General features: G+C 40.2%; 1 protein-coding gene across 1 annotated transcript in view; it reads right to left on the bottom strand.

Moving 5' to 3' along the window:
• man1a1 (mannosidase, alpha, class 1A, member 1) overlaps positions 1-24,530 on the bottom strand; it is a 156,553-nt gene that overhangs the window by 97,632 nt on the left and 34,391 nt on the right. Inside the window, exon 2 of the mRNA XM_005737206.1 lies at positions 15,141-15,237. Within this exon, the coding sequence (XP_005737263.1) occupies positions 15,141-15,237 (97 nt within the window). The remainder of the gene's footprint in view (positions 1-15,140; positions 15,238-24,530) is intronic.

The raw sequence follows: 24,530 nt of genomic DNA on the forward strand, positions 1-24,530 counted from the left end.
ACTTTTGATGAAAACAAAAGAAACATCGCTCTGTTGAGCAGATAACTATGAGGGAGCGTAATCCTAGCTGAGAAAAAAGGGCCAAAATGTCACATTTAGCTTTGCAACATCTGGGCCTGAAAAGTAGAGCAGCAATGCCAGAGTTTGTGGACTAGATAGTATGACTAGAGTAGTAATTTATTAGGCTATGAAAAGCTTTCCATTTTCAAACTCCTCACTTGAACTAAAATATTATATTTTAAGTGAAAAAGACAATGCAACATCTACATACATGTTCGGCCTCTTGCTGGAGTATGTGTCATGTGGATTACATCATCAACACACTGAACACAAAGCGTGACCTCAACAGCCAGCTGTGCCCTCCAGCTCTGGGTCACACTGAACTCCTCGATGAAGCTTTCGCGTCTGCCTTTCACACTTATTCAGAGCTCATTGTTGTGCACAATCCAACCCCAGCGTGGAGCAGCAGATTATATCACAGCAGCCCTGTGAAGCAAATGTGCCCTCACAAAATAAAGTCAGCTCTAGAACTACAGGTCACATAAAATTTGACTCAATCTGTGGTGCCTTTTGGCCTGAAGATTTTTACTCCACGGTGTCAACTTTCCCCTTGAATTGCACTGGAAAAACAACGCTTTGTCCTTCCACCGAGGACCTCAAAATCTGATGCACTGTTAAGGCAAACCTTGTGTGTTTTTTGAGCTTTAAATATCATTCAAATGTAAAAAACAAAACAAAAAACAAGTAAATAGGAGGGAAAAAGTCAGGGGCTTTTAAGAAGTGGCAAAAGGTACTGTAAAGGAAATGGTTGCATGTAAAATTGATTGATTAGTCAACTGAGTAGAATGACGCCAAAAAAAGTAATCATTGTATCCCAGTTATCTTGTTTTTATGATTGTTAGGAGCCCAGAATCATAATTGCAATTGCCATCTGATTAATTGATCATCACCACAGGTTTCAGCAAAGAAACTAAACTGTCGTTATACAGTATGCATGAAGACTCACAAGGCTGAATGAAAACAGCAGCAGAGGGGAAGTACAGTTCTCTTGAATAAATCTTTATATGTTAAGTAAATTTGTTTTAAAGTCACAATTTGCTGCATTTTTGATCATTTCGAGGAGGACAAAAGCCCAGCTTGAGCCCACACCTCCACAGCACAGCCTGAAATAATTACTTTTCCCTTCAGGTAAAATTAAGTTCACGGTGCATGTGGAGTGTTAATGAACACCCCGGAGCAGTTAGAAAGTAAGTGATTTATGCAATGACGCAATGCCAGCAGCCAGAAATATAACTAACGAAATATAACCCTAACAACCCAGGTCAAATCTGGAACACAAACCTTCGCTGCATGTTACCTCCTTTGCGTTTAGAAATAAATCAGCGACTCAAAAACAATTAACTTATATGTTCAAAAGTAAATGAGAACTGCCAGGGAACAGCATGCTGCACAGTTACTGATTATTAAAACGAGATAATCCCGATGAAATAATTGTGCCTCATTATGTTTTGCAATAATTATCTTCATTCCCTTTCTTTAGTTTTACACCTTCATTTAAGTCCCACCACCACCCCACCGAGGCATGTTTAATTCAGCTCATATTATTATTATATTTTTCATTTAGTTAGTTTTTAGTTCACTTCGCTTACTACAATTCTGAGAAATCCACTTAAATAAAAAATAAATTGTTTTGGGGTTGTTGTTTTTTTTAAAGCAAAGTTTGGTGGTTTTCCGGGTGGAGACCGCCCTGTGAGTGACTTGGGTCAAGTTGGGAGTTACATACAATCTGTCTCTGATAATACAGCAATTACCTGTGATAGTGTGCTGCTGTGATCGAGCAGCCTTGGGTGCCAATTGCTTCACATGAGAAGCATCGGTTCTATATCATCATCCAAACCAGATTACCTACTTTTTAAAACTTTCATACATATAAACGAGCACCCAGCAGAAACACATCCAGATTTACCAGTAGAGATAAATGAATATCGGAAAAAACACCCTGACTCAGCAGCTTCGCCTCAAAAATAGCAGCCTCGGCCTTCTACAGACTGACAGCAGCCAAAGTGTCACAGACCTGAAGACTGCTTTCATATTATGAAAATTCAGTCTTTAAAAAAAATCCTTTTCTGAATTTTTCTCCTCAGCTCACTGCCTTTTTTCAGCAAAACAATGTTTCCAAGATACAACGTGTCCCATATCCTAATGTTAATGTAATGCAAACTCCAGGGCTGATCCCTAATCCTGCAATTTGATCCTGATCTGAACACCCGCAGCCCTGCTGGTGATCCCATTTAGCCCCAACTAGCATGTCAACGTTGAGTCTACACAGAGTTTTCTGGGTGGTCGCAGAGGGAAGGTGAGGAAAAGTGATGGCTAAGCCTTTGGCTAATCATGTTATCGTAGGCAAAAAGCATGCGTGTGTGCACGCGCACACACACACACACACACACACACACACACACACACACACACACACACACACACACACATCCCAAAGTACATTAACCTCTTGACTTCAGCTGCCAGATACTCGAGCGTCAACACATTTTGTCAAGGTTACAGTGAAAGGCATTTCCACCCTTCATTTGTGTGCGTGTGTGTGTGTTGAAAACTGCGATGCTGATACAGAAAGGAGGGATTTAAAGGAAAGCTGTGATAAAACCAAGCACAGTAAATTTTGTTTGGCCACTTCTTTAATTCAGGCCTGAGAACTTCCAGGTATCAGACAGACTTGAGGAAACGTGTGTGTGTGTGTGTGTGTGTTTGTGTGTGTGTGTTCGCTCACGTTGTGTTCGTTGTTCTAGGCCTTGCAGGCGTGCAAAGCCCAGGTGAGACGGCTTGCTGTTGAGCTGCATGAGTGTGTGTCTTTGTGTGTGTGATTAATTAATGTGGAGGCAGGCTCCAGGTTCTATAACAAAGGCTCAGGAGATGAGTTCTTACAACACGGGGCTGCAAGGGGTGTCCATCGGCGTGATGGATACCCCGATTTCAACTGCAGCGGTGCTCCCTTATCTGCGCCCCACCCACCTCTGTGCAGAGCGTGATCTACATCATTTCAGACAACACCAAATACAACTCTATCCCCCTCCTCCTCCCACACACACACACCAACCCACCCACCCCAAAAACCTGAGGGAAGGCCACACCAGAATTACTCCATCCATTTCAATTATCAAGATTGAATATCTGATTTAGACACACACACAGTGCTGTGTGGAAGCCGAAGCTGCAGCCCAGGACTCAATGTCAAACTATATAACCAACTAAATGACTTGTCTGGAAATAGAAAGACACCAAAAACATAAGCCTTCATGACTTGACATTATTTTTAGCCTTGCTAGCAACACAGCAGGGCTGTAAGAGGGTATAGGGTGGGAGGAAAGAGAAACCAGAGGTTCCTGGCTGCAGTGCATACACACAGCATCACATGCGATCATGGATGTTATGTTGGAACATCTGATGTGTGAGTTTGAGTTCTACTGCCCTGCAGCTAATATATAAAAAAAAAAAATGATATATATAAAGTATGATTAAAGATTAAAGTCTGTCATGCAAACTAATGCAGTGATTCCTGAAGCCATTCCTGATTTGATTGTGAAACCCCAGAAAATAAAACAGTGCTGGCAAGATAACCTTTTAAAAGGTTTGTTAAAAGCTCTGACTTGAAATGCTGCTGTGCGGCATCACTCTGGCACTGTGGGGAGCCAGCTCTCTGGACCTGTGAGGGTTTCTGTCAGGGTATTATGAGCCCAGTGACCCACCAGGCCTAAACACAAGGGATTTTATTTAGTTTTCAATACAAACACTGTTTCTATTATCGATTTTACACATACGAAACAACCTATAAAGCTACAAAAAGTAATGATGAACCAGACAAATGTTAAAGCCTTATGCTGTTTTACTTGATCTATGTCCACTATATGCTAGTGTAGCAAGGTAAGTTCTTTGCCCTTTATTAACCAGTTCTCGCACTGAATAGACTGTAATGTTTTAAGTATGAAAAAGTAAAGTACAAAGTCTCTCTCTCTCATTGCCAACACAGCTCTATTGCCCCATCTGGACCCCACAATCACTGACACAGTGCTACATTAAGTAACTGCAGACTATCAGCACAGTTCAACGCCGCGTCTTTCAGCTCGCCTCACTTAACTGATGTCCCCTGTAAACATTTGGTTTAAACTCCCAGCTCTTGAAAGTCTGGCCTCTTATTACATTTTAATCCCCGAAATATCTCCGAGGTCTATTCTTACACAAGGCTGCTGCATTCAAGGCTGAAAGTCATTTCAGCACTGATATAATCATCCCTATTGTGGTGTAGCCTTCTGCTTAATACAGCATAGGTGGAATTATTTAGTCCATCCTAAAAAATATTTCTTCGCATCCGACCTTGCATCAGACAGTTTGTATATTACAGGGTGTGATCTGAAAACAGAAGAAGTTCCTCTCCTTTTTATTTATGGTTAGAGATGAAGAGAAATGATCCCACAATGCTGAACTGCAGGTGTATTTCTTTCTTTTTTCACCTTCTCCTCTGTGAACCCCATCAAATTTTAACCACAGAGCATGTCCTTGTTCATCTATAAAATGTGGGAAAATACTAATAAGCATCATGAGATGTACAGAGCAGCCAAACAGATATTTAGATAGTTTAATGTTTAATTAACTGTATTGCTCGGACTCATTTGTGTCATAAACAAAAGGCACATTGAAGTCAAAGGCAAAGTATATTTGTTGTTTTTTTAAAAGCCAGTGGAAAAGCCAGCTGGAAGACATTTAATGGTACAACAGACCGGGGCTAAACAGGCATCTGTGCTGGACTTAAACCAACAACCAAAATCAGTTTTTCTGGCAGAAAGCTTACTGCAGCCAAAGACTTGCTCAATCTCATATAACATTCACAGAAAAGAAACAGGAAATACTGCTCAGCAAATCAGCTGGAGCAGAAAACCAGCAGAGGCACAGAAAATTGCTTTCAAGCTATAATAATCAAACCCAGGTGAGCAAAATGTCCTGGTATATAGAATTGTAGAGACTATAGTAAAACCTTAAAGATCTATTATAAAAGCTTCTTCCTTATTTGCGAGGGGTCGCCACAGCAGATGAATCAGCATATTTGATTTGGCACAGATCGCAAACCAGGGATCTTTTGCATGTCAGGTGGATGTGTTAACCACTAAAGGAGAGCTATTGTGCTTTTCTGTGGACTGTTTTTCTGTGGTATTACATACCTGAGGTTGATCATCCAAAACAACTACACAAGAGATGCGAAGAAGAGAGTAGAGGCAAGGTAGAGTGGGTGGAGACGAGTGTAGGGGGTCATTTATGACAGAAGGATAGCAGCGAGACTCAAATAGGAAGTTTACAAGATGTTAGGGAGACCTGCTATGATGTATGGAGAATTGTGCAGAATTCAAGATGCTAAGATTTTTTACTGCAAGTGACCAGGATGGACAGGATTGCAAGTGAGTCCATTAGAGGAACAGTTTAGGTTGAACAGTTTTAGAGATAAGAGTCAGAGAGGCAAAGCTGAGTTTGTTTGGACAAGTGCAGAGATGTGGATATACTGAGGAAAGAAGATGGAGCTGCCAGGCAGGAGGAAAAGAGGACAATCACTTAAGATTCATAGTGAAAGAGGACATGAAGAGGGCAGTGTTACAGAAGAGAATTCTGGGAACAGGGTGAGATTGAGACAGATGATTTGCTGTGGCGAGCCGTAAAGGGAGCAGCTCATTAAAAGCGTATGCCCATTAAATAGGGGAAATTGAGACTACAAGTACCATTGTTCTTTCTGTGATCACTGTGCTACTGAGTGCTAATAACGGCTGTTTATAATGCAACATAAACCTGGCATTTGGGATCAAATGAGTCGAGGAAGAGGCTTACACCAAATGGGTATTTCTACTATCACGTAACTGATACGAGGAGCTGAAGCATCACTCTACAAGAAGCATTTGAGCCATTGAGAGGTCTGGCGAGAAGTAGAGGGCCACGGGAGACAAGAAGGAAAAACAACACAAAGAAAAACAACCATCACAAAACCCTGGCAGCATCTGTGGCAAACCCTGCCATTCATCCAATGGGCTTTCAAAGCACTGCAGGCAGGGCCAAGCAGATAACCCCCACTGCAAAGCCCGTGTGTCTCACAAGGAGACACACAAGCCTTTTACTTCCTCACACTGCCTGTGGCAATGGATCCATCCAACTGTCCAGCAAATAACGAACCTGAAGAGGCTGTCAGAGGACAATGTGAATTAGCTAGCCCCGAGTAGAAAAGGGGAGCAGGCTGAGGATAGAGAAAAAAAAATCTAAACTGTACTGTGAGACATATAGCCCAGTGTTGATTTAGATCTCCTTGTCTAACAGCATCTGCAAAAAGTCAGATCTTCAGGTGTTTTCAAAAACAGCCGAAAGCTTATACCAGCAAGACAGATGGCAGTGTAGCTCTTAGACACACACACACACACACACGCACATACACATGACCAGATAACGCACTCAATCACTTAACGTAAAAATTTTCGCTTTTTTTACTCTCGCTCTCCAAGAAGAGATGACCTTTAATGTGGCATAGTCAAAAGATGGGCGGGGAGAAAACAACAACAACAACAAAAACAACAACACACACTCCCCGTTTGAGTTTTCTGTCGGTTGAACACATGAGAGCATTCCCGTCCTGGGCCTCGGCTGAAATGAGAGGCAAGCCACAGGGAAACAATTCGCTTTAGCTTGTTTGGCGGATGTGAAGCACAACCAGTGGCCTGTCAGCGCTGTCAATTAAAGAGAGGAAACCACACAGACACTCAGAGCAACACAAACATCATTACTGGAGCCACTGCTGTACGCTCTAAAAGAAACCAGAGGAGTCTGTGTGGGACTCGGGTTTTTTCCCCCCTTTTTTGAGTAGATGTGGCCTAAAAAGTTGTTATCCACCCACCATATCTGTGCTCAGTATCACATTAAATGATCTTTACTATACAGAATAATAACATACCGTATATGACTATCAGACTCCAGCTCTCTGCTACCACTGAAGACACTGAGGTCATGTCCCGGTACAAGACTCACCTCAGGATAATTGGCTTATAATGGGGCTGAGATTAAATTAAATTCAATGATGTCTAACAGGCGTCAGGGTACAGCTGAAGGCTGGGGTCGATAAATCCAGATCCAAATGAGCTCTAGATGATCTGGAGAAACTTAATAAGGCGATAATTCAGTTTCCAGGGGACATTTTCCATATTCTAGTCATCACAATTAGGATGGGGGGGAAAAGCTCTTAATGATGGAAGTTTAAAGGACAGCTACAAGATGTCTGTGTCTGTGTAATACTCAAAAATATCCTGGAATGTATAATCCTATAATTGGAACTGAGAGTTTTGGAAAGCTAGTTGGGCATTTTCACCACCAATGGGGTTCTTTTTAATAATGGATTGCATTTATATAGCGCTTTTCGGGGCCCTCAAAGCGCTTTACAATTCCACTATTCATTCACTCTCACAGTCACACACATTCACACTCCCCACAGCTGCCCTGGGGCAGACTGACAGAAGCTGCCATATCGTGCCATCGGCCCCTCTAGGCATCACCAGTAGGCGGTGGGTGAAGTGTCTTGCCCAAGGACACAACGACCGAGTCTGTCCGAGCCGGGGCTCGAACCGGCAACCTTCCGGTTACAGGACGAACTAACTCTTTGAGCCACGATCGCCCTTTTTTCAGCCAGATATAATTAATAAAAGAAACACACACACACACGAGGTAAACTCATGAAAATAGGTGATGCTAATCAGAAACATCGACTTTTTTTTCCAAAGCGAAACATCGTGGGAATTATTGTGAAAGTTGATGAACTCCAAAGTTACGACAGGGTGTGACCCTCCCTCTGGACGTGCCTGCCTGTACCTGTTCTTTGTCGGTGACTCTCTACCGCAATAAGCTGGTTATAGACAGCTGAGGTGAGTGCTACGAGCGGAAGAGTTGGAGTGGAAACGACAGGATGAGAGATGGATGCCATCAATGCCTCGGGCTGTATTTAATTTTAGCAAACACGCTGAATCTACAGCATCTCATGGGACAGGAGCTGAAACGGTCTCGGCTATGTTTTAAGATATTTGCTCAAAAGCACCAGTTTTGTTCTTTTTCAAAACCATTTAAAAAAACATCTGGAGAAGACGGATGAAGGCGAAGAGGGTGACTTGAAATTCCTGCCACGGAGCAGCACTACTGTTACCTACATTGAGACAGATGAGACGGCGCACATTTATGAAATTAATCACTCACCTCTGAACAGTTGTATTGAAATGGCATCCAAAATGCCACTGTGAGACAGCCTCTACGCAGCTAAGCAGATCATATGAGAGCTGCACAATTTGTATTTATTGATCAGTGCTGAAAAGTGGGCAGCTGACATATTGCTTCTGACTGAAATTGCTGCACCATGATGAAAAGCCGCTGCTGCAGTCTAGACGCTGGATGAAAACATTAGAGAGTCAATGTTGTGAAATTCAGTAATCATTCTAATGGAAACCTGCATTTAAATGTGATAATAATAGACTTTTAATGAAAGTCATTTTTAATTTCAAACCAAAACTGAAGCAGTTCATTTGCAACAGTATATGAAATCAATCTGCGATGCTCCTCTACGCTGTCCTCTGTTCAACAGGCCATTTTCTACAACACATTTCAAGTCACTTCATCAACATCTTGACCTTTTCAAAACTGTCTTAAATACTGGTTTCCCTTTAACACTACCTAAATTAAAAGACGCTTTGTGTGGAGAGAGCAACTGTATTACACAAATGGAAAGACATGGGCAGGGCTATTTAATTATATGCTAATACAAGCTCAGAAGTGGACCTGATCCGCCTCATTATTTCTGACTCTTTCTTGTTAAAGTGTTTGGGTTAAGAAAGATTTAGTAATGTTGGTTGATAAATAATATCCAAATCACTGTTGGTAGTCTGCCAAAGTAGAGGGCTTAGAATATAAACACAGTAGTCTGCCAATATTTTAGGAGGATATGTGGCAACTGGTAAATTTCCCAGCCTGGGATAGAATTCAGCTTATTCCCAGTTTATCCCGAGCACCTCCATGCATCATGTAACTCTTACAAACATTTTGTATACAGCTGCTGAAAGAACGGAGGAAAATTTGCTGCATATTGCAAATATTATGCGGTGCAAGTATAATAATAATACTTGGTTACATCAAAAATGATAATCATGGTTACTTAGTTAAATATTGAGATCATGAATGTTCATTGATGTTTTTAATGCACCGCCATGTAAGAAGAAACCTTTCACATATTCAAATCTGTCCAAATGTCTGCATGAAAACAAAACCGGCCTTCCGTATTCACTCAAATTCAGCAATATTCAAGTCCTAGATGAAAAATAAAGTACATTTATAAGCAAACTGTACCAAAAAGGCTGCCGTAATATGCTACATTCATACATTATGCTAATTAATCTTTAGAAATCAATGTGAATAAAACTTGCAGCAAAGTGGCTGACAGCAGTGAGATTCCTCTACATTTCCTCTGTTGTACTTTGCACACAGTGCAGGTATTACCACTTTGGAAAAGTAACTGCATGAAGAGATAACACAGCTGGCTAAATGGAATGCGACTGCACCGGTGATTCCAGTGCATCTTTGTGAGCTGAATGGATGTGCTAATGTGCTGTACAGGCTCGTTCTCATGGACATCCGAGCCGATGTTGGCCGATTCACGTTAGCAATTGTTGCATTGTTTTTCCTGGCCTTCGCTCATTAATTACACTCCAGTTTGTGCTCCAGTCTTTTTCAGGTGTTTGAATAAGTTAGTTCGAGATCTGTGCAGACAACTCTACAGTGCTCTTTGGCTACGATTTTATCTTGGTTAACACTCTTAAGGCTTTTCACCTTCTGCTATAGATAGATAGGTATAGATATAGACTTAATTAATCCCACACTGAGGAATTAGACTTTTTACAGCAGTGGAAGGGTCAGAAAGACCCAGTGAATGAGATAATATAAAAAAAAAACAATACAAAATCAATAAATAAAAACTCCTAAAAGTCCAAATCAATAAAATACAATACAAAAGTAATTTTTACAATATCTAAATTGTACTATTTACACAAAAATGGACTAAAACCTTGTTACTGAAATTCTTTATAGTGCATAAGGTGCAGTGGGAATTATAATATATACACATATTTTAGCAGGTGTTTATCCTATGTCTGATTGCTCTGTCCTACACCATGGCTCTAACAATCTGCTGCTGAAGGAGGTGCTCAGGGCCTCCCCACAGTCTCATGCAGGGATGAGAGGTGTTGTCCATAATGGACATTAGGTTGGCTAAACTTCATTCCCCCCTCCTCCTCTGCGGTCTAGTCTAGGGGACAGGCCAGGACAGAGCTGGCCCTCTTCAGTCTACAAGTTCTTTCCTGCCCCTCTCTGTGCTGCCACCTCCCAGCAGACCACTGCATAAAAGACTGCAGAAGCCATCACAGTGTTATCAAAGGTCCCCAGAAGACCGAGAGGCCTGGTCTTTTGGGTTGGATGAGAGTTGACACGTCTTCACAAAACTCAAAGAAGTCCAGTTGCCCTCTTTTTTCAAGCTCTTCAAATTTTGTACACTAAGATTTTTACGCGGACAAACAAAAGCACTGCAATATATCCCAAAAGTGCCGCAACATCCAGCCAAACACATTCGATACAGTGGAAACAGCTGACAGCACAGCTGGCGTCTGAGACCAAGGAGTCTTGTTGCTTCAGGGAGTGACCACAGAGGAGACGCATCCAACTTTCCCCAAAGTAGAACCAACCCATCTGGAGGCTTCTTCCACTGAACAGCTTGACAGAAATAAAATGTGCGTTATCCAAGACATCGCACTGTTCAAAAACACATATTTAGACCCACATGAGCCCAACTCACAAAAAAGGATCAGAATGTCAATTTATTGTATATTTTTTTTAAACTCCTGAACAATGATCTATATTGTGCTTTGACAGTACCATGCACAACATTATGGATGGCTAATAAAGATTTTGGAGGCAGAACAATATTACAATCATTTAAAGTTGCAGTCCTAACGTTTATTATAAATGGGACAATCGGAAAGGTTTAAACCACTGTTGGTTTCAAACCCGCTGTGACAATTTCTGAGCCAGAAAGTCGAACACCACCAAAATAAAACGGGCAGCTGGAAGTTTCATTTTTATCCCTCTGACAGTTGTCACGCTTACGCAACACGCTAAAGTGCATTAACATTAAGTGGTATTAGGCAAAGAATAACCATGAGTAATTTATAATCCTTTAAATCCTGTCTCGAGGAAAACACAGAGTAGGTCTCGTAATACTTCTTGTGCTCTTATTGTTGATTTTGAGAGGACATTGTCATCCTTCTAATTGACACCTCTCCTGGCTAGTTTGACTCAGCAATCCAAGTAAGAGTATATATATCATGGAAGCAGCCTTAGGTGTGTGGCTTCATTGCATAATATTTCAGGTCAGGCTAATATCATCGTCCTACATCATGTTCTATAGGAGCTGGAAAAGGCAGTGACAAGGCCCTGGGGCCAAGCTGTCTTATTTACTGATGGAAGTGGGTCTACTGGAGCTACCAACTAAAACCTATTTACTTTTCTATCACACAGACACAGGGACGGATAGAGAAAGAGAGAAACACGTAGAAAGACCAACTCTAAGAGGTGATCTGACAATTAATATTCACACAGCAGCTTCCTCCCTAGTCCTACGTTTACGTTTGATAAATTTCAGTAATGAAACTGTAGATGAAATTTACACAAAGCTGATTGAATTTCCTCATTAAACATAAGAAGGCAATCATTAAAAATTAGCTTCAAATCTTCCTGACTGTGTACTGAAAAAGACTTTGAGGGGGGTTTTTGAGGCAAAAACTCAAAGTGGCATAATCTAAAATGAAAAACGCTGTCTTACAGGGCCAAGTCTACATTTGATATGCTACGATTTATATTTCCGGCCAAATATTTAAATAAGAGCCAATCTCTGGTTGTCGTTTTTTGCTAATAGAACAGAATAGAACAGAAAAATTTCAGAAGTTCTGCTTAGAAGGAGCAAGAAAACCTCACTTTCTTTATTTTTTATACTCTGCATAAAACTGTGTGCAGAAAAAAACGAAATAACCACAGCTCCTGTAAATGTAATGCAACAGAACAAAACAGTTGTGGACAAGTGGTGCAGTAATATTCACAACTGTACCAGGTTTTTATTTCATTCAGAAATAGCACTCGTTGGCCAAAATATCATTCCTGAGGAAGTACAACTTATTTTATTTAAAACAAATAGGAAATTACAATTACAATTTAAAACCCCTCTCACTGTCTCACATTTTTAACAGTGGAATAATTTCTCAATATATTATGAAACCAGCTGTAGTTGAGAAGCCAAATCTGCAGTTTACCCCACAAGACCTTCCAGAGGCAACCCAGCAGCCATTAAACTACCTCAGGCACTTCTTCTAGGTTAAGTTAAATTTATTTCAATTGTCGTCAGGGTTTGAAAACTGCATGTATAGAATCAGTCGAATCGGATGAAAACTTCTTCAAAAGTTTGCAGAGTGTCCCCCAAAATAAGGTTTTAAAAAGTTTTGTTTTTTTAATCCACCTTCACATGAAGTTAGACTTCTCCCTCCATCTGCGCTGCAGAATCCTCCCATAGATTCCAGGTCAGGAATCTTTGAGCGCCATGTCTTCTCCTTATGTAATCTATCTGGTTAGTCTCAGCTCAGCAGAGTATATTAGCATCTTTTGCTCCTAGCTTTGATTTTTAAAGCCAATATTAAGGGAAAATAACCTCAAAATATAAAAACAGAGGAAAAGGAGTACTAAATGCATGCAATAGCTTTGCTGTGTCCTACTTATGCACCGGATCCACATAACATAGTCCGCTTTAAATACCAACAACTGGAAATATTGCCCCAAAACAGATAGATCTGACGGGAGGGGATACAGGTTGATTGTTAAAGCTTTACACCACCCTAGGAACGAAGAGGGCAAACTGACAAACACCCACTAGATGTTAAATCTACGCGTCACTGTTCTGTTTACAGCTTTTACAGCTGCTTCTGAGTGAAAAAATAATTAATTTATATCAGTTTAAACAACACTTCAATTATTCAGTTTCCTTCCACTCAGCTGACACACCCATTTAACATTCATTCTTTTCTTAATTACAGGGAGTTTACTTGAAATTATCGAGGGAATTAAAAATGAAAAGCCTTCACTGCACCGTGACATTAGAGGGCAACTTTTAAAGAAAGAAAATGCAAGAGTGCAGGAAAACTTCAAACCAGATCAAGCTAGAGAGTATCGTGGCATCAACCTTATCAGCAGAAGAGGCTCAGCTACCTCTGTCACACGGGGCTGTCATCTTATCAAAAGCTCACAATAACTAAACCGTCATACACCACCTACATATGAACAGCTAAAGGACTCCAAACAAACACCCTGGGGTTATTAGGACAAAAGAGAGAAAGACCTTAAATTAAAAACACAGTCTCTGCTCCCGTTTATTCAATCGGTCGCAATTAATTAAAGTTATCGTGGCGCATACAGACAGAGCTCACACAAACACCTCCAGAAATGATGTATGCTTCACTTCCATTTAACATTAATAAAGCTGTCACAGTTCAGATTTTCATTGTATGACTAGCATGGCTAAAAGAATATACAGTATAGATAATGACCATTTTTATTGAAAGATTGCAATGAAGAATTGTTTTTAAAGTGCTATCAATCAAGAGAAGAGAGCTGTGATGAACTTAGTAGTGAGGATGTAACTATAACTGTGTTGCCACTGGATTGTTTGCAATATTATCATATTCCTATTTTTAAATGTGTTATCATCAGTAGCAGTATACTGTCAGTATACTGTCTTTCTGAGTCCAGTTAAACGCAGCCAAGATCTGTGCAGCGATATGTTAGCAGCTCTTAGGTCTGATCAGGGTACACTAATGTACACTAAGAAACTAAAGATTAGAGGGAATTTGCAATTTTAGGAATTCTCTGCCGTTCAGTCTACGACGGACTCGAGCAGAAAGCAGCTGAAGACTCATCTTTTTAAACTGGCGCTGGGACATTCAGTTTCATTGGGGGGGGTTTTTGGGGGGTTTTCTGGGGTTGCATTTAATGTAAAGGACCTTGTGATCTGAATCTTAAAGGGGGCAATATAAATACATTTACTATCACTGTACTACTTTGTGTTCATTTGGATTAGATTTTGATAGTCAAAGGTCAGGATTACATGTGAGAATTTTGACAATATTTCTGGCAGTAACTCAAAAATGTATATGGTACTTATGGTAAAAATTTTGCACAAAAACTAATAGGATAAAATTGGCTCTGGGTCTTTTTTCTAAATACAAATGAAAAAAATAAGAGGCATTACAGAGTTCTGGTCTGAGGTGATTGTCTCTTTGTGCTTTATCTCTAATACTGTAGGTCTGACATATTTATTGTGAACCGGCACTATATAAATAAAACTGAACTGAGCAGACTCATAAGAGAAAGGTCAGAGACTGCCATAAAGCATTATTTTGGCCTTTATTTACCACTATCACTAAGGAACAGAAAGGATCATATTTCACATTCAGTCTGCTATTGAATTGGTGACACTAATCTCTGGTGCCCACCTATTTAATTGCTTCAAAGTCTTCACTGCATGTATTCTAAGTGTGGAGAGACATGGATGTAAACTGAAACTTGACAGATCTGAGAGGAGACATTCAACCAAGAGGTGGTAATTCTAGCCTCAAAACTGAAAGGCTGACAGACAATTAAGACTTTCAGAGAAGAGTTACAAAAGTGTGAAACCGAGGAGAGGGAAAAACAAAACAAAAAAAAGAAGACAGAGAGAATAAAACACCCCGCATCACCGTACTCATTACGAGCACAGACACTGACAACTGGCAAGAAGCACAAACAGAATATAAATATATGATAAAGTTGACATTTAGAGGCATGTGTAGATGGATGACTCTAACTGACGGCCAATTTGGCTGCTAATCTAAAGGCCAAGGCTGCTGGTGGCAGGGACAAGAGATCAATCGCGCGTGCGTGTGTGTGTGCTTGGGTGTGCGCGTGTTTGGGCGTGCACACATACGTGGTCTCTCACTCACCAAATAGATTGCTGGAGTGGCCGTGCTTGGAGACAGGCCTGAGCTCGTTGGAACCCCAGGCGTACTGCTTGTAGCTGTCCCACGCATGCTTCATCATCTGACAGGGGAGAGGAAGAGGAGGGGTAGGAGGGGGGGAGAGGGAGGAGGAGAAGATGAGAAATGAAGAGAGTTAAACGGGACAATAAACTGTGAGCCGTAACAACAGAATCAAATCATTTTAACCGAGCGATGAGGCTCGTTTTTCACTCGGTGAATCAGCCTGTACGTTTAACTATGCGTTTCTAAACTACCCTAAAAAATATCCAGCACATGCATGAATAAATACAGAGCTGCAACTGACATCAACTACCCCAAATTCAATCAATGGTTGTCGGAAAGATATTCCCACTGCTCAAGCTGACATAGCACAATGTCTTGATTTAACCAGCCAACTTTCCAAGACCCAAAGTTCTTCAGATTAACGTCACTGAAGGTTGAGAAAAATAATGGATACTCGAAAAAAAAAAAAAAAAATCATAGTCAGAGTTGTTTTGGGCAATGCTGTAATGTGGACTGCCTGCTAGTATTATTCATTGTGTATTTATTCAACTTAAAGTAAGGTGTCTTTTATTTATAGAGGATTTCCTTAAACTTTAAAAGTTAAGGGTTATGGTAGTGGGGACACGTGTAAGGATTTACTCCCTGATCAGGCGGTTTGGAGGTTTTTGGAGCCTCTGGTCCACTGTAGCTACACAGAGCTAAAGCCAGCAGTAAATTATTGCATAATGCAAACAGCACGAGGGGCCCTGAGCTATCTGGGGATAAAGGCAGCTGCAGGCAAACCTTAATGATCCTTCCACAGGTTCATCGAGGAAACCCTGAGAGGTTTACTTCCTCTCAGTCACATCTTGTTGACCAAAAGCTCTCTTCTAAAACGATTTTTATATTTAGTCCTTCTATTTGGTACGGTCTCAAAGGTCTAGAGCTTCATGAATTAATATAATGAATCACATTATCTGTTGTGGCGTTCCCTCAATCAAAATTTTAAAAGATATTCAGAGATTTGTTTTTGTCGGTTTTATCTGGACACATGACTGACAAATACAGCAGGGAAAAAACTTCATAGGAGGGTGACAATGTGTCTCGTTAGCACATGTTGTCATTCTTGCCCTTCAAACATACAATAAAAGTTTCTGTTCAGGAAGTCTGAGACTGCAGCGCAAGATTTCAAGAAACACCATTATAATAAAAGAACAGCTTTCCTTCTGGGAAAATAATCAGGACCAGTGAGTAACATAGCATAACCATCGTGCCTGTTTAATCTCCCCGTCACTGTTAAGGGAAATAAATTCTGCATCTGTGAGATTATCCACAGATGGAAAAGGTTTTGCTTCAGAAGTCTCTGGATATCTGAACCATGTATTGACTACAACCAGGGATATTTAAATCAGGGCTCTCGTCAGTGCTGTATCATCCACAGGTTTTATCATGCAGCTCCTTTCAGAAGTCTTTCCGAAACTGACTCATTACTTATTGCAGCAGGTTGGTACAGACTGCTTTAAAAAAAAAAAGAAAACAGGGTGTACTGAATAGACCCCGGGCTTTTGACAACTTTGGCCATCGTACACCAAGACTGCTCCCTGTAGCTTTTTTTAATGCTTACTCAACATTTACTTGGGAGTTGACAAGGTATCCAACTTTCTAACAGATTTTTAGCATTTTCATCCCTTGTTCTCCATCCAGCCTTTTGATATAATGTGTTTGGATTACAAAAGTCAACTCATGCAAGCTATCGATAAACACGTGAACACAAAAGAGATCAGACAGAGCAACAGCTGAAATAAGAAGAGAGAACAAAGACTGATAGGCAAGACTGTAAAACAAACTTGACTTCTATTTTTATTTTTTTTTTACTTCGTGTTATGTGTACTCAGTGAGGGAGGGAGGAACATTTCATTCAAATAAAATGAAGTAGAATTGTCTTTAACTTGATCTATGACAAACCTGTTTTTTTTATGTTAATATATTGAATTTTCAGCAGTGAGCAGCTATTTTCATATTGCAGGCAGAAAACATTAAGCTAACTTGTCAGTGTTTGAGTATTCTGTCAAAGCTTGTGTTGAACACTTGAGGCTTTAACTTTGAGCACACGAACATCCAAACATCTCTAAGTATTAGGGCTGGGCGATATGACCCAAAATTCATATCTCGATATTTTTTAGCTGGATGGCGATATAAGATATATCTCGATTTTTTTTTTTTAAAGCCATAAGTTAAGAACAAAAAGAGAGTTCTTAGTCACACTGTGTCCCAGATGTCACACGGGCACTTTTATTTACATACAGCGTAGATGTACATGAAGAAATTACTTAAAAATAAATTATCAGCATTTATTAAATAATCATGGTCCATAAATAAAAGAAAACTGTTGTTTTTGTGCATAACAAAAAGCTCACAATTGTGCAGTCAAAATGTAAACTAATAGACGCTGAGCATAATAACAAAGAGACAGATTTCACAGCTGCACCACGTCTCTGAACAGGTGCCATTTGTGGTCCTTATACACACACAGTACGGTAATATTACGTTGAAGCACAGTACGTATCACTCCGCGAGGCTCCTCCCCGGTAGCCGTAATCCTCTGACAATCCATCAAGCGGTGCAGCTCCGTAGCTTAGCAAAGTCATATTAAAACATTTTTTGACAGATTGCTGAGCGCTGTGTACCACATAAAATCGGTTCGCGGTCAGTAAGCACAACCAGAATTCATACATAAGGCGCACTGTCGAGTTTTGAGAAAATGAAAGGATTTTAGGCCGTGCAGCTCCTCCGGGCTGCATGTCGTTAGCTCGTTAGCGCGGTTAGCTCGTTAGCACGCGCCGTCCAGCCCCACGCACGGGACGATCCGCGGTAACTCGCTAACGGAGATTTTCCGTTTTCATCTTGTCATTGCCTGCAGGTGAAGCTATGGGGGAGGGGGAGTTGTGTTCAGTGAAGGAGAGGCGAGGCCGAGTAACGTTGCGTAGAGACAAAAGTGGACGAAAGAGAGGCAAACCTGCGGCTCCACAAGTATAATTATAACGTAACATAGACTATATCGATATAAACGATATTGTCACATCTTATATCTCGTATGAAAATATATCGATATTTTTAAAAAACTCGATATATCGCCCAGCCCTACTAAGTATGTTTGGTCAAGTTCTTTTACAAAACCTCGAGCCAAAGCTTCACGGGCTCCAGCTGTCAAGCTGATATGATTTAATGATTTAATGATTTTCTCTGCAACCAACAGACTGAAATTATTCCCACTCTCCAACCAGTCAATGAAGATTTCCTTTGGTTAATTACAAGTAGGGCTGCCACAAACAATTATTTTGATAGTCGACTGGTCACCGATTATTTTTGCAATTAGTCGACTAATCAGATCATGCATCCATTGGACGCACAGCGTACAGCTTATTGCACCAGCATGCATCTGCTCTTATGTAACTATCATTAGCTTACAGCTTGAAGTGTTTAAGGTATGTGCTAACTAAAAATAAAGACAAGATGATAGTTCATTAAATTTTAATGAAATTTGCAGATTGTTTCGGTGAAGTTTAACAAACTCCTTGCTATCTAAAATATAACAGGACACCGGAGTAAATTCTCGAGCATCTCACACTTCTGATAATCAGCTGTCTGCTTGACATTTGTTCAGCTGTGTAAAAACTATAACTTTAATCTCAGCCAAACAGATTTACTCAGGAACAAATAAAATACAAACAAAAAGCCAAACAACAACATTTTTAAGTTATCTAAGTGACCTATATGTTTAACCTGAGTAGCGAAAGACCACGGTGGGTTTGAAAACGATTTGCCGGGAGTCCGGTGTTCTCTCGGGCTCTAGTAAGCCTTGCCCCCCGCTAGCTATCGAACTAGTGGGTAACAAGCGTCGGAGCGATTTTGAAAATATGTGGTGTTTTGATAAACTGAGCTGATATTTGAGGTTTACACCTAAAAATATGTTAAAAGTTTATTTTGTGACCCAGAAAGAATAATAAGAGTAATATTAAAACTAACTAGATGCCGCCATTGTTGGAAACTGAGCTGGGCTGCGCTATGAATTCTGGGACAAGGCTACTTCTTTGTGGTTTAATGGCAGCTGGCATCCTTGTACATGCAGTGCTGCCATCTTCTTTTTCAGTCCGTTATTACACTCTTAAATCCTACTACTTATTCCTGCGTCTTTTGTGATCTTACAAAGCTTCAAACGACGCGTCGACTATTAAATCAGTCGATTTTGATAGTCGACGTAATCGTGACTACTCGACTAATTGTGGCAGCCCTAATTACAAGTGTAATGGACTGAGTTGATATCAGATTTAATTATCTCTTATTGAAGATGCTCACTGATCATGTTTCCCAAAGATAAAAAGGAGCACTGTGAAATTTTGAGCTCTGAATCGAGCTTAAAAGTCTGTTTAGACAGACCTGAATTTAAAGTCGAAATTTATTCAGAAAAACAAGAAAAGGTCCTAAAAAAGTCATGAAAAAAGCAGGGTATCTGGGGTACAGAGTATAAACAAACAAAAGATTTTTTCAGTACCTTTTTAAGACCAAAATACAGAAAAACAGAAAACTCCATGGTAGAACAATCCTAATTCTAGCCATGCTAAGTGTTTTAATCCCAGTGTCTTCCCTATCTGCTTTAGTCCAGAAACAACATCATAAAACTGTCTAAATGCTGTTGTTTGGTTTATAGGAATGGCATCTGTTTATCATGAGCACAAAGAATTTACACCTGACCTGATCTGAGAAATGGAGCCGACCGCTTTGAGTGACAATTTCTTTATTTTCTTTTAAAACGTGTTAAACAAGAAGTGATTTCTCAGTATGTGAATTGACTTTTTTGTTCTTTTCTGCTTTTAATTATTTCTGGTATGTCTTACTATTTGAATTTTCTGTCTGTGAAGCTCTCTGTATCTTTGTTAAGAAAAGTAATCTATAAATAATGTTTCTAGGTAATACTGTACGTGTTCAAGTTATTTTTAGTCTTTGTAGTGTTGTTGTTATAGTTATTGGTTGCAGTTGTTCTAGAAATAGAATATTGCTGTTGATTTTCCAGATATTGCTGTACTTGTTCTAGGTATTGTTGCAGCTACTTTATTTATTTCATTTTTTAAATAAAAAAGAGGGACAATAACTATTAATGAACATTTTAAGAAATGTAAATATGCCAGATTATAGCCTTAGGCAACTTCAGTTGTTGTAGTTGTTATTGATGTAGTTGTGTCATTTAAAATTCTTATTGCTGTAGTTCTAGTTGCAATTATAACAGTAACAAACAAAATGTAACCCTAACTAAAAGCATCTATTTGTTTCCTCCCAAGTTAAGGAAGAAAAGTGCAGTTACTTCAGACTTTGCTAGAGTATGGGAAGAGTTGTATCATATGTAAAACTTTACATTTAGCTTCATACTCTTTCATGTATTTTAAAACTTGTCAATTACTTTACTTAAATTGTATTATTCTTTTTGATGCACCTTGAATTTCAAGAGCTTTTGAAGATCTGCAGGAATGCTGTCGACATTCAGGGTGATTACATTTTTTTCTTTTCATTTGTAAATTTTTAATAATATTTTGTTTATTTGAACACATCAAGACAAACATATCAATCATGTGGAAAAGCAGCTTTTTACTTAATGTTATTCTCTCTTCCAGTTATGACTGTGGCTGATTGATTGCCTCATCTGTGCTAAATCCACACATCGCTCAATTCCCTGTGTGAAGGGACATCTTCCTCCGCTCAGTCCCATTATCTGCTGCTGAAACCACCTGATTCCCCAGTGGGAGTCATTGAGGTTCCATCTCATTTTAATCTGGCGCTGGCCGGGGCTTGATTGCAATGTGAACGCTGCTTTCCAATTTAACACCCTAACACTTATTTCAGTCTCGGATGTGGCTCCTCCTCCAGCTCTGCCTGCGTCCGTTCAACTAATCCAGGTTATGTAGCGCTGTCCCGGATCTTTTTAGAACCTAGCTGCAGATTAGACACACTAAAGCCCCGTTGTCCTCCACCTTGAAACAGTAAGTCTGCCCACAATTCAATTCAATTCAATTTTATTTATATAGCGCCAAATCACAACATAAGTCGCCTCAAGGCGCTTCATAGATACAGAGAAAAAAACCCAACAATCATATGACCCCCTATGAGCAAGCACTTTGGCAACAGTGGGAAGGAAAAACTCCCTTTTAACAGGAAGAAACCTCCGGCAGAACCAGGCTCAGGGAGGGGCGGCCATCTGCTGCGACCGGTTGGGGTGAGAGAAGGAAGACAGGATAAAAGACATGCTGTGGAAGAGAGACAGAGGTTAATAACAGATATGATTTAATGCAGAGAGGTCTGTTAATACATAGTGAGTGAGAAAGGTGACTGGAAAGGAAAAACTCAATGCATCATGGGAATCCCCCGGCAGCCTACGTCTATTGCAGCATAACTAAGGGAGGATTCAGGGTCACCTGGTCCAGCCCTAACTATATGCTTTAGCAAAAAGGAAAGTTTTAAGCCTAATCTTAAAAGTAGAGATAGTGTCTGTCTCCCGAATCCAAACTGGAAGCTGGTTCCATAGAAGAGGGGCCTGAAAACTGAAGGCTCTCCCTCCCATTCTACTTTTAAATACTCTGGGAACAACAAGTAGGCCTGCAGAGCAAGAGCGAAGTGCTCTAATAGGGTGATATGGTACTACAAGGTCATTGAGATAAGATGGGGCCTGATTATTTAAGACCTTGTATGTGAGGAGCAGGATTTTGAATTCAATTCTGGATTTAACAGGAAGCCAATGAAGGGAAGCCAAAACAGGAGAAATATGCTCTCTCTTTCTAGTCCCTGTCAGTACTCTTGCTGCAGCGTTTTGGATTAGCTGAAGGCTTTTCAGTGAGTTTTTTGGACATCCTGATAATAATGAATTACAGTAGTCCAGCCTGGAAGTAATAAATGCATGAACTAGTTTTTCAGCGTCACTCTGAGACAGGATATTTCTAATTTTAGAGATGTTGCGCAAATGGAAGAACGCAGTCTTACATATTTGTTTAATATGTGCATTGAAGGACATGTCCTGGTCAAAAATGACTCCAAGGTTCCTCACAGCGTTACTGGAGGCCAAGGTAATGCCATCCAGAGTAAGAATCTGCTTAGATACCATATTTCTAGGCTTTTCAGGGCCGAGTACAATAACCTCAGTTTTATCTGAATTAAGAAGCAGAAAGTTAGCGGCCATCCAGGTCTTTATGTCTTTAAGGCATTCCTGCAGTTTAACTAATTGGTGTGTGTTATCTGGCTTCATGGACAGATAGAGCTGGGTGTCATCTGCATAGCAGTGAAAATGTATGCTATGTCTTCTAATGATACTGCCTAAGGGAAGCATGTATAATGTAAACAGAATTGGTCCTAGCACTGAACCCTGTGGAACTCCATAATTAACCTCAGTGTGTGAAGAGGACTCTCCATTTACATGAACAAACTGGAGTCTATTAGATAGATATGATACAAACCACTGCAGCACAGTACCTGTAATACCTACAGCATGTTCTAATCGCTCTAATAGGATATTATGGTCAACAGTATCGAATGCTGCACTGAGGTCTAGCAGGACAAGCACAGAGATGAGTCCACTGTCAGAGGCCATAAGAAGATCATTTGTAACCTTCACTAAAGCTGTTTCTGTGCTGTGATGAGCTCTGAAACCTGACTGAAACTCTTCAAATAAACCATTCCTCTGCAGATGATCTGTTAGCTGTTTGACAACTACTCTTTCAAGGATTTTTGATATGAAAGGAAGGTTGGAGATTGGCCTATAATTAGCTAAGACTGCTGGGTCTAGAGATGGCTTTTTGAGTAAAGGTTTAACTACAGCCAGCTTGAAGGCCTGTGGTACATAGCCGATCATTAGAGATAGGTTGATCATATTTAAGATCGAAGAATTAATTAATGGCAGGACTTCTTTGAGCAGTTTTGTAGGAATGGGGTCTAAAAGACACGTTGATGGCTTGGAGGAAGTAATTATTGAAGTTAACTCAGAAAGATCAATTGGAGAAAAAGAGTCTAACTTAACATCAATGGTACTAAGAGTAGCTGTAGATAATATTACATCTGTGGGATGATTACTGGTAATTTTTTCTCTAATGATAAAAATTTTATTTGTGAAGAAGTTCATGAAGTCATTACTAGTTAACGTTAAAGGGATTGTTGGCTCAAAAGAGCTCTGACTTTTTGTCAGCCTGGCTACAGTGCTGAAGAGAAACCTGGGGTTGTTCTTATTTACTTCAATCAGTGATGAATAGTAAGATGTTCTGGCTTTGCGGAGGGCTTTCTTATAAAGCAGCAAACTATTTCTCCAGGCTAAATGATGATCCTCTAAATTAACACACACAAACACACACTCTAAATGACTGTTTTCTCATCACAGAGAGGTTGCTACTGCATCGTAACCAACAGCAAACATCATGCCCCCCTTCCACATGCACCACACTGCCATCTTTATACACCTAAATATAAGTGCAGTACAAACTTTGCATTCAGTCAAGCTGAAGTGAATTTCTGTACAACACACCCTTCTTTCACTGCTCACATTCAAGCGTACATGCATGTATGAGTGCACTCATTTGCATGCATGCTTGTGGTGAACAGATCTGAGTGAGAAAGCTACTTCTGTAGCTGCTGCTGACTCACTGACAGCTAGCTCACTCAAGGACACACACACACTCAGAGTATCAACAAGTTAAAAGTGTGATCACTTTTAACGGCGGACACAAATGACCGCAGCAGGCAGCAAACCAACAGGTCAACGAGGCACTCGGTCAGTGTGACTGGCTGCCAGGGAAAGTTAGCAAAGTCAGCTGGTAAAGCAGTCAAACAACGAGACAGCCAATTAGGAAGTCGGTTAGGCAGGACTTTAAGCAAGAATTCAGGAAAAGCGGTTTCCCCACTGCTACAACACAACCACGCACATGAAAGAAGCCTAATGGTAGGGTTACATCTTATATTTAAAAAACATACAAACAAACAATTAAAACAAGATCTGGAAACATTTCTGAAAAAACCTGCCTTCAGTTTGCTGGTGTCAGGCCAACAGGTTTCAGAATGAAACGGGCTGGCAACAAGGCTCCAAGAGATTTATGTTAAGAACCAATCAGCTTTCTCAGTTATTAATCAATGTTTTGCTCCAAGGTGACACACTTTTTGACTAAAATATATTTTGTTCAGTAAAAAACTAAAACAACTAGCAGCAATTCAAATTCAAACAACTCCTAGCTATCTTTTATTTATATATATATATATAACAAAAAAAAAAAAAACACCCAGCAGCCCCTGTGGGCGGTTTATCCTTCAAGCTCGGGTCCTCTACCAGAGGCCTGGGAGCTTGAGGGT

Source organism: Pundamilia nyererei, unplaced genomic scaffold (assembly GCF_000239375.1).
Source record: "Pundamilia nyererei isolate P.nyererei 1_Seehausen unplaced genomic scaffold, PunNye1.0 scaffold00074, whole genome shotgun sequence".
In the NCBI taxonomy this organism is placed as follows: Eukaryota; Metazoa; Chordata; class Actinopteri; order Cichliformes; family Cichlidae; genus Pundamilia; species Pundamilia nyererei.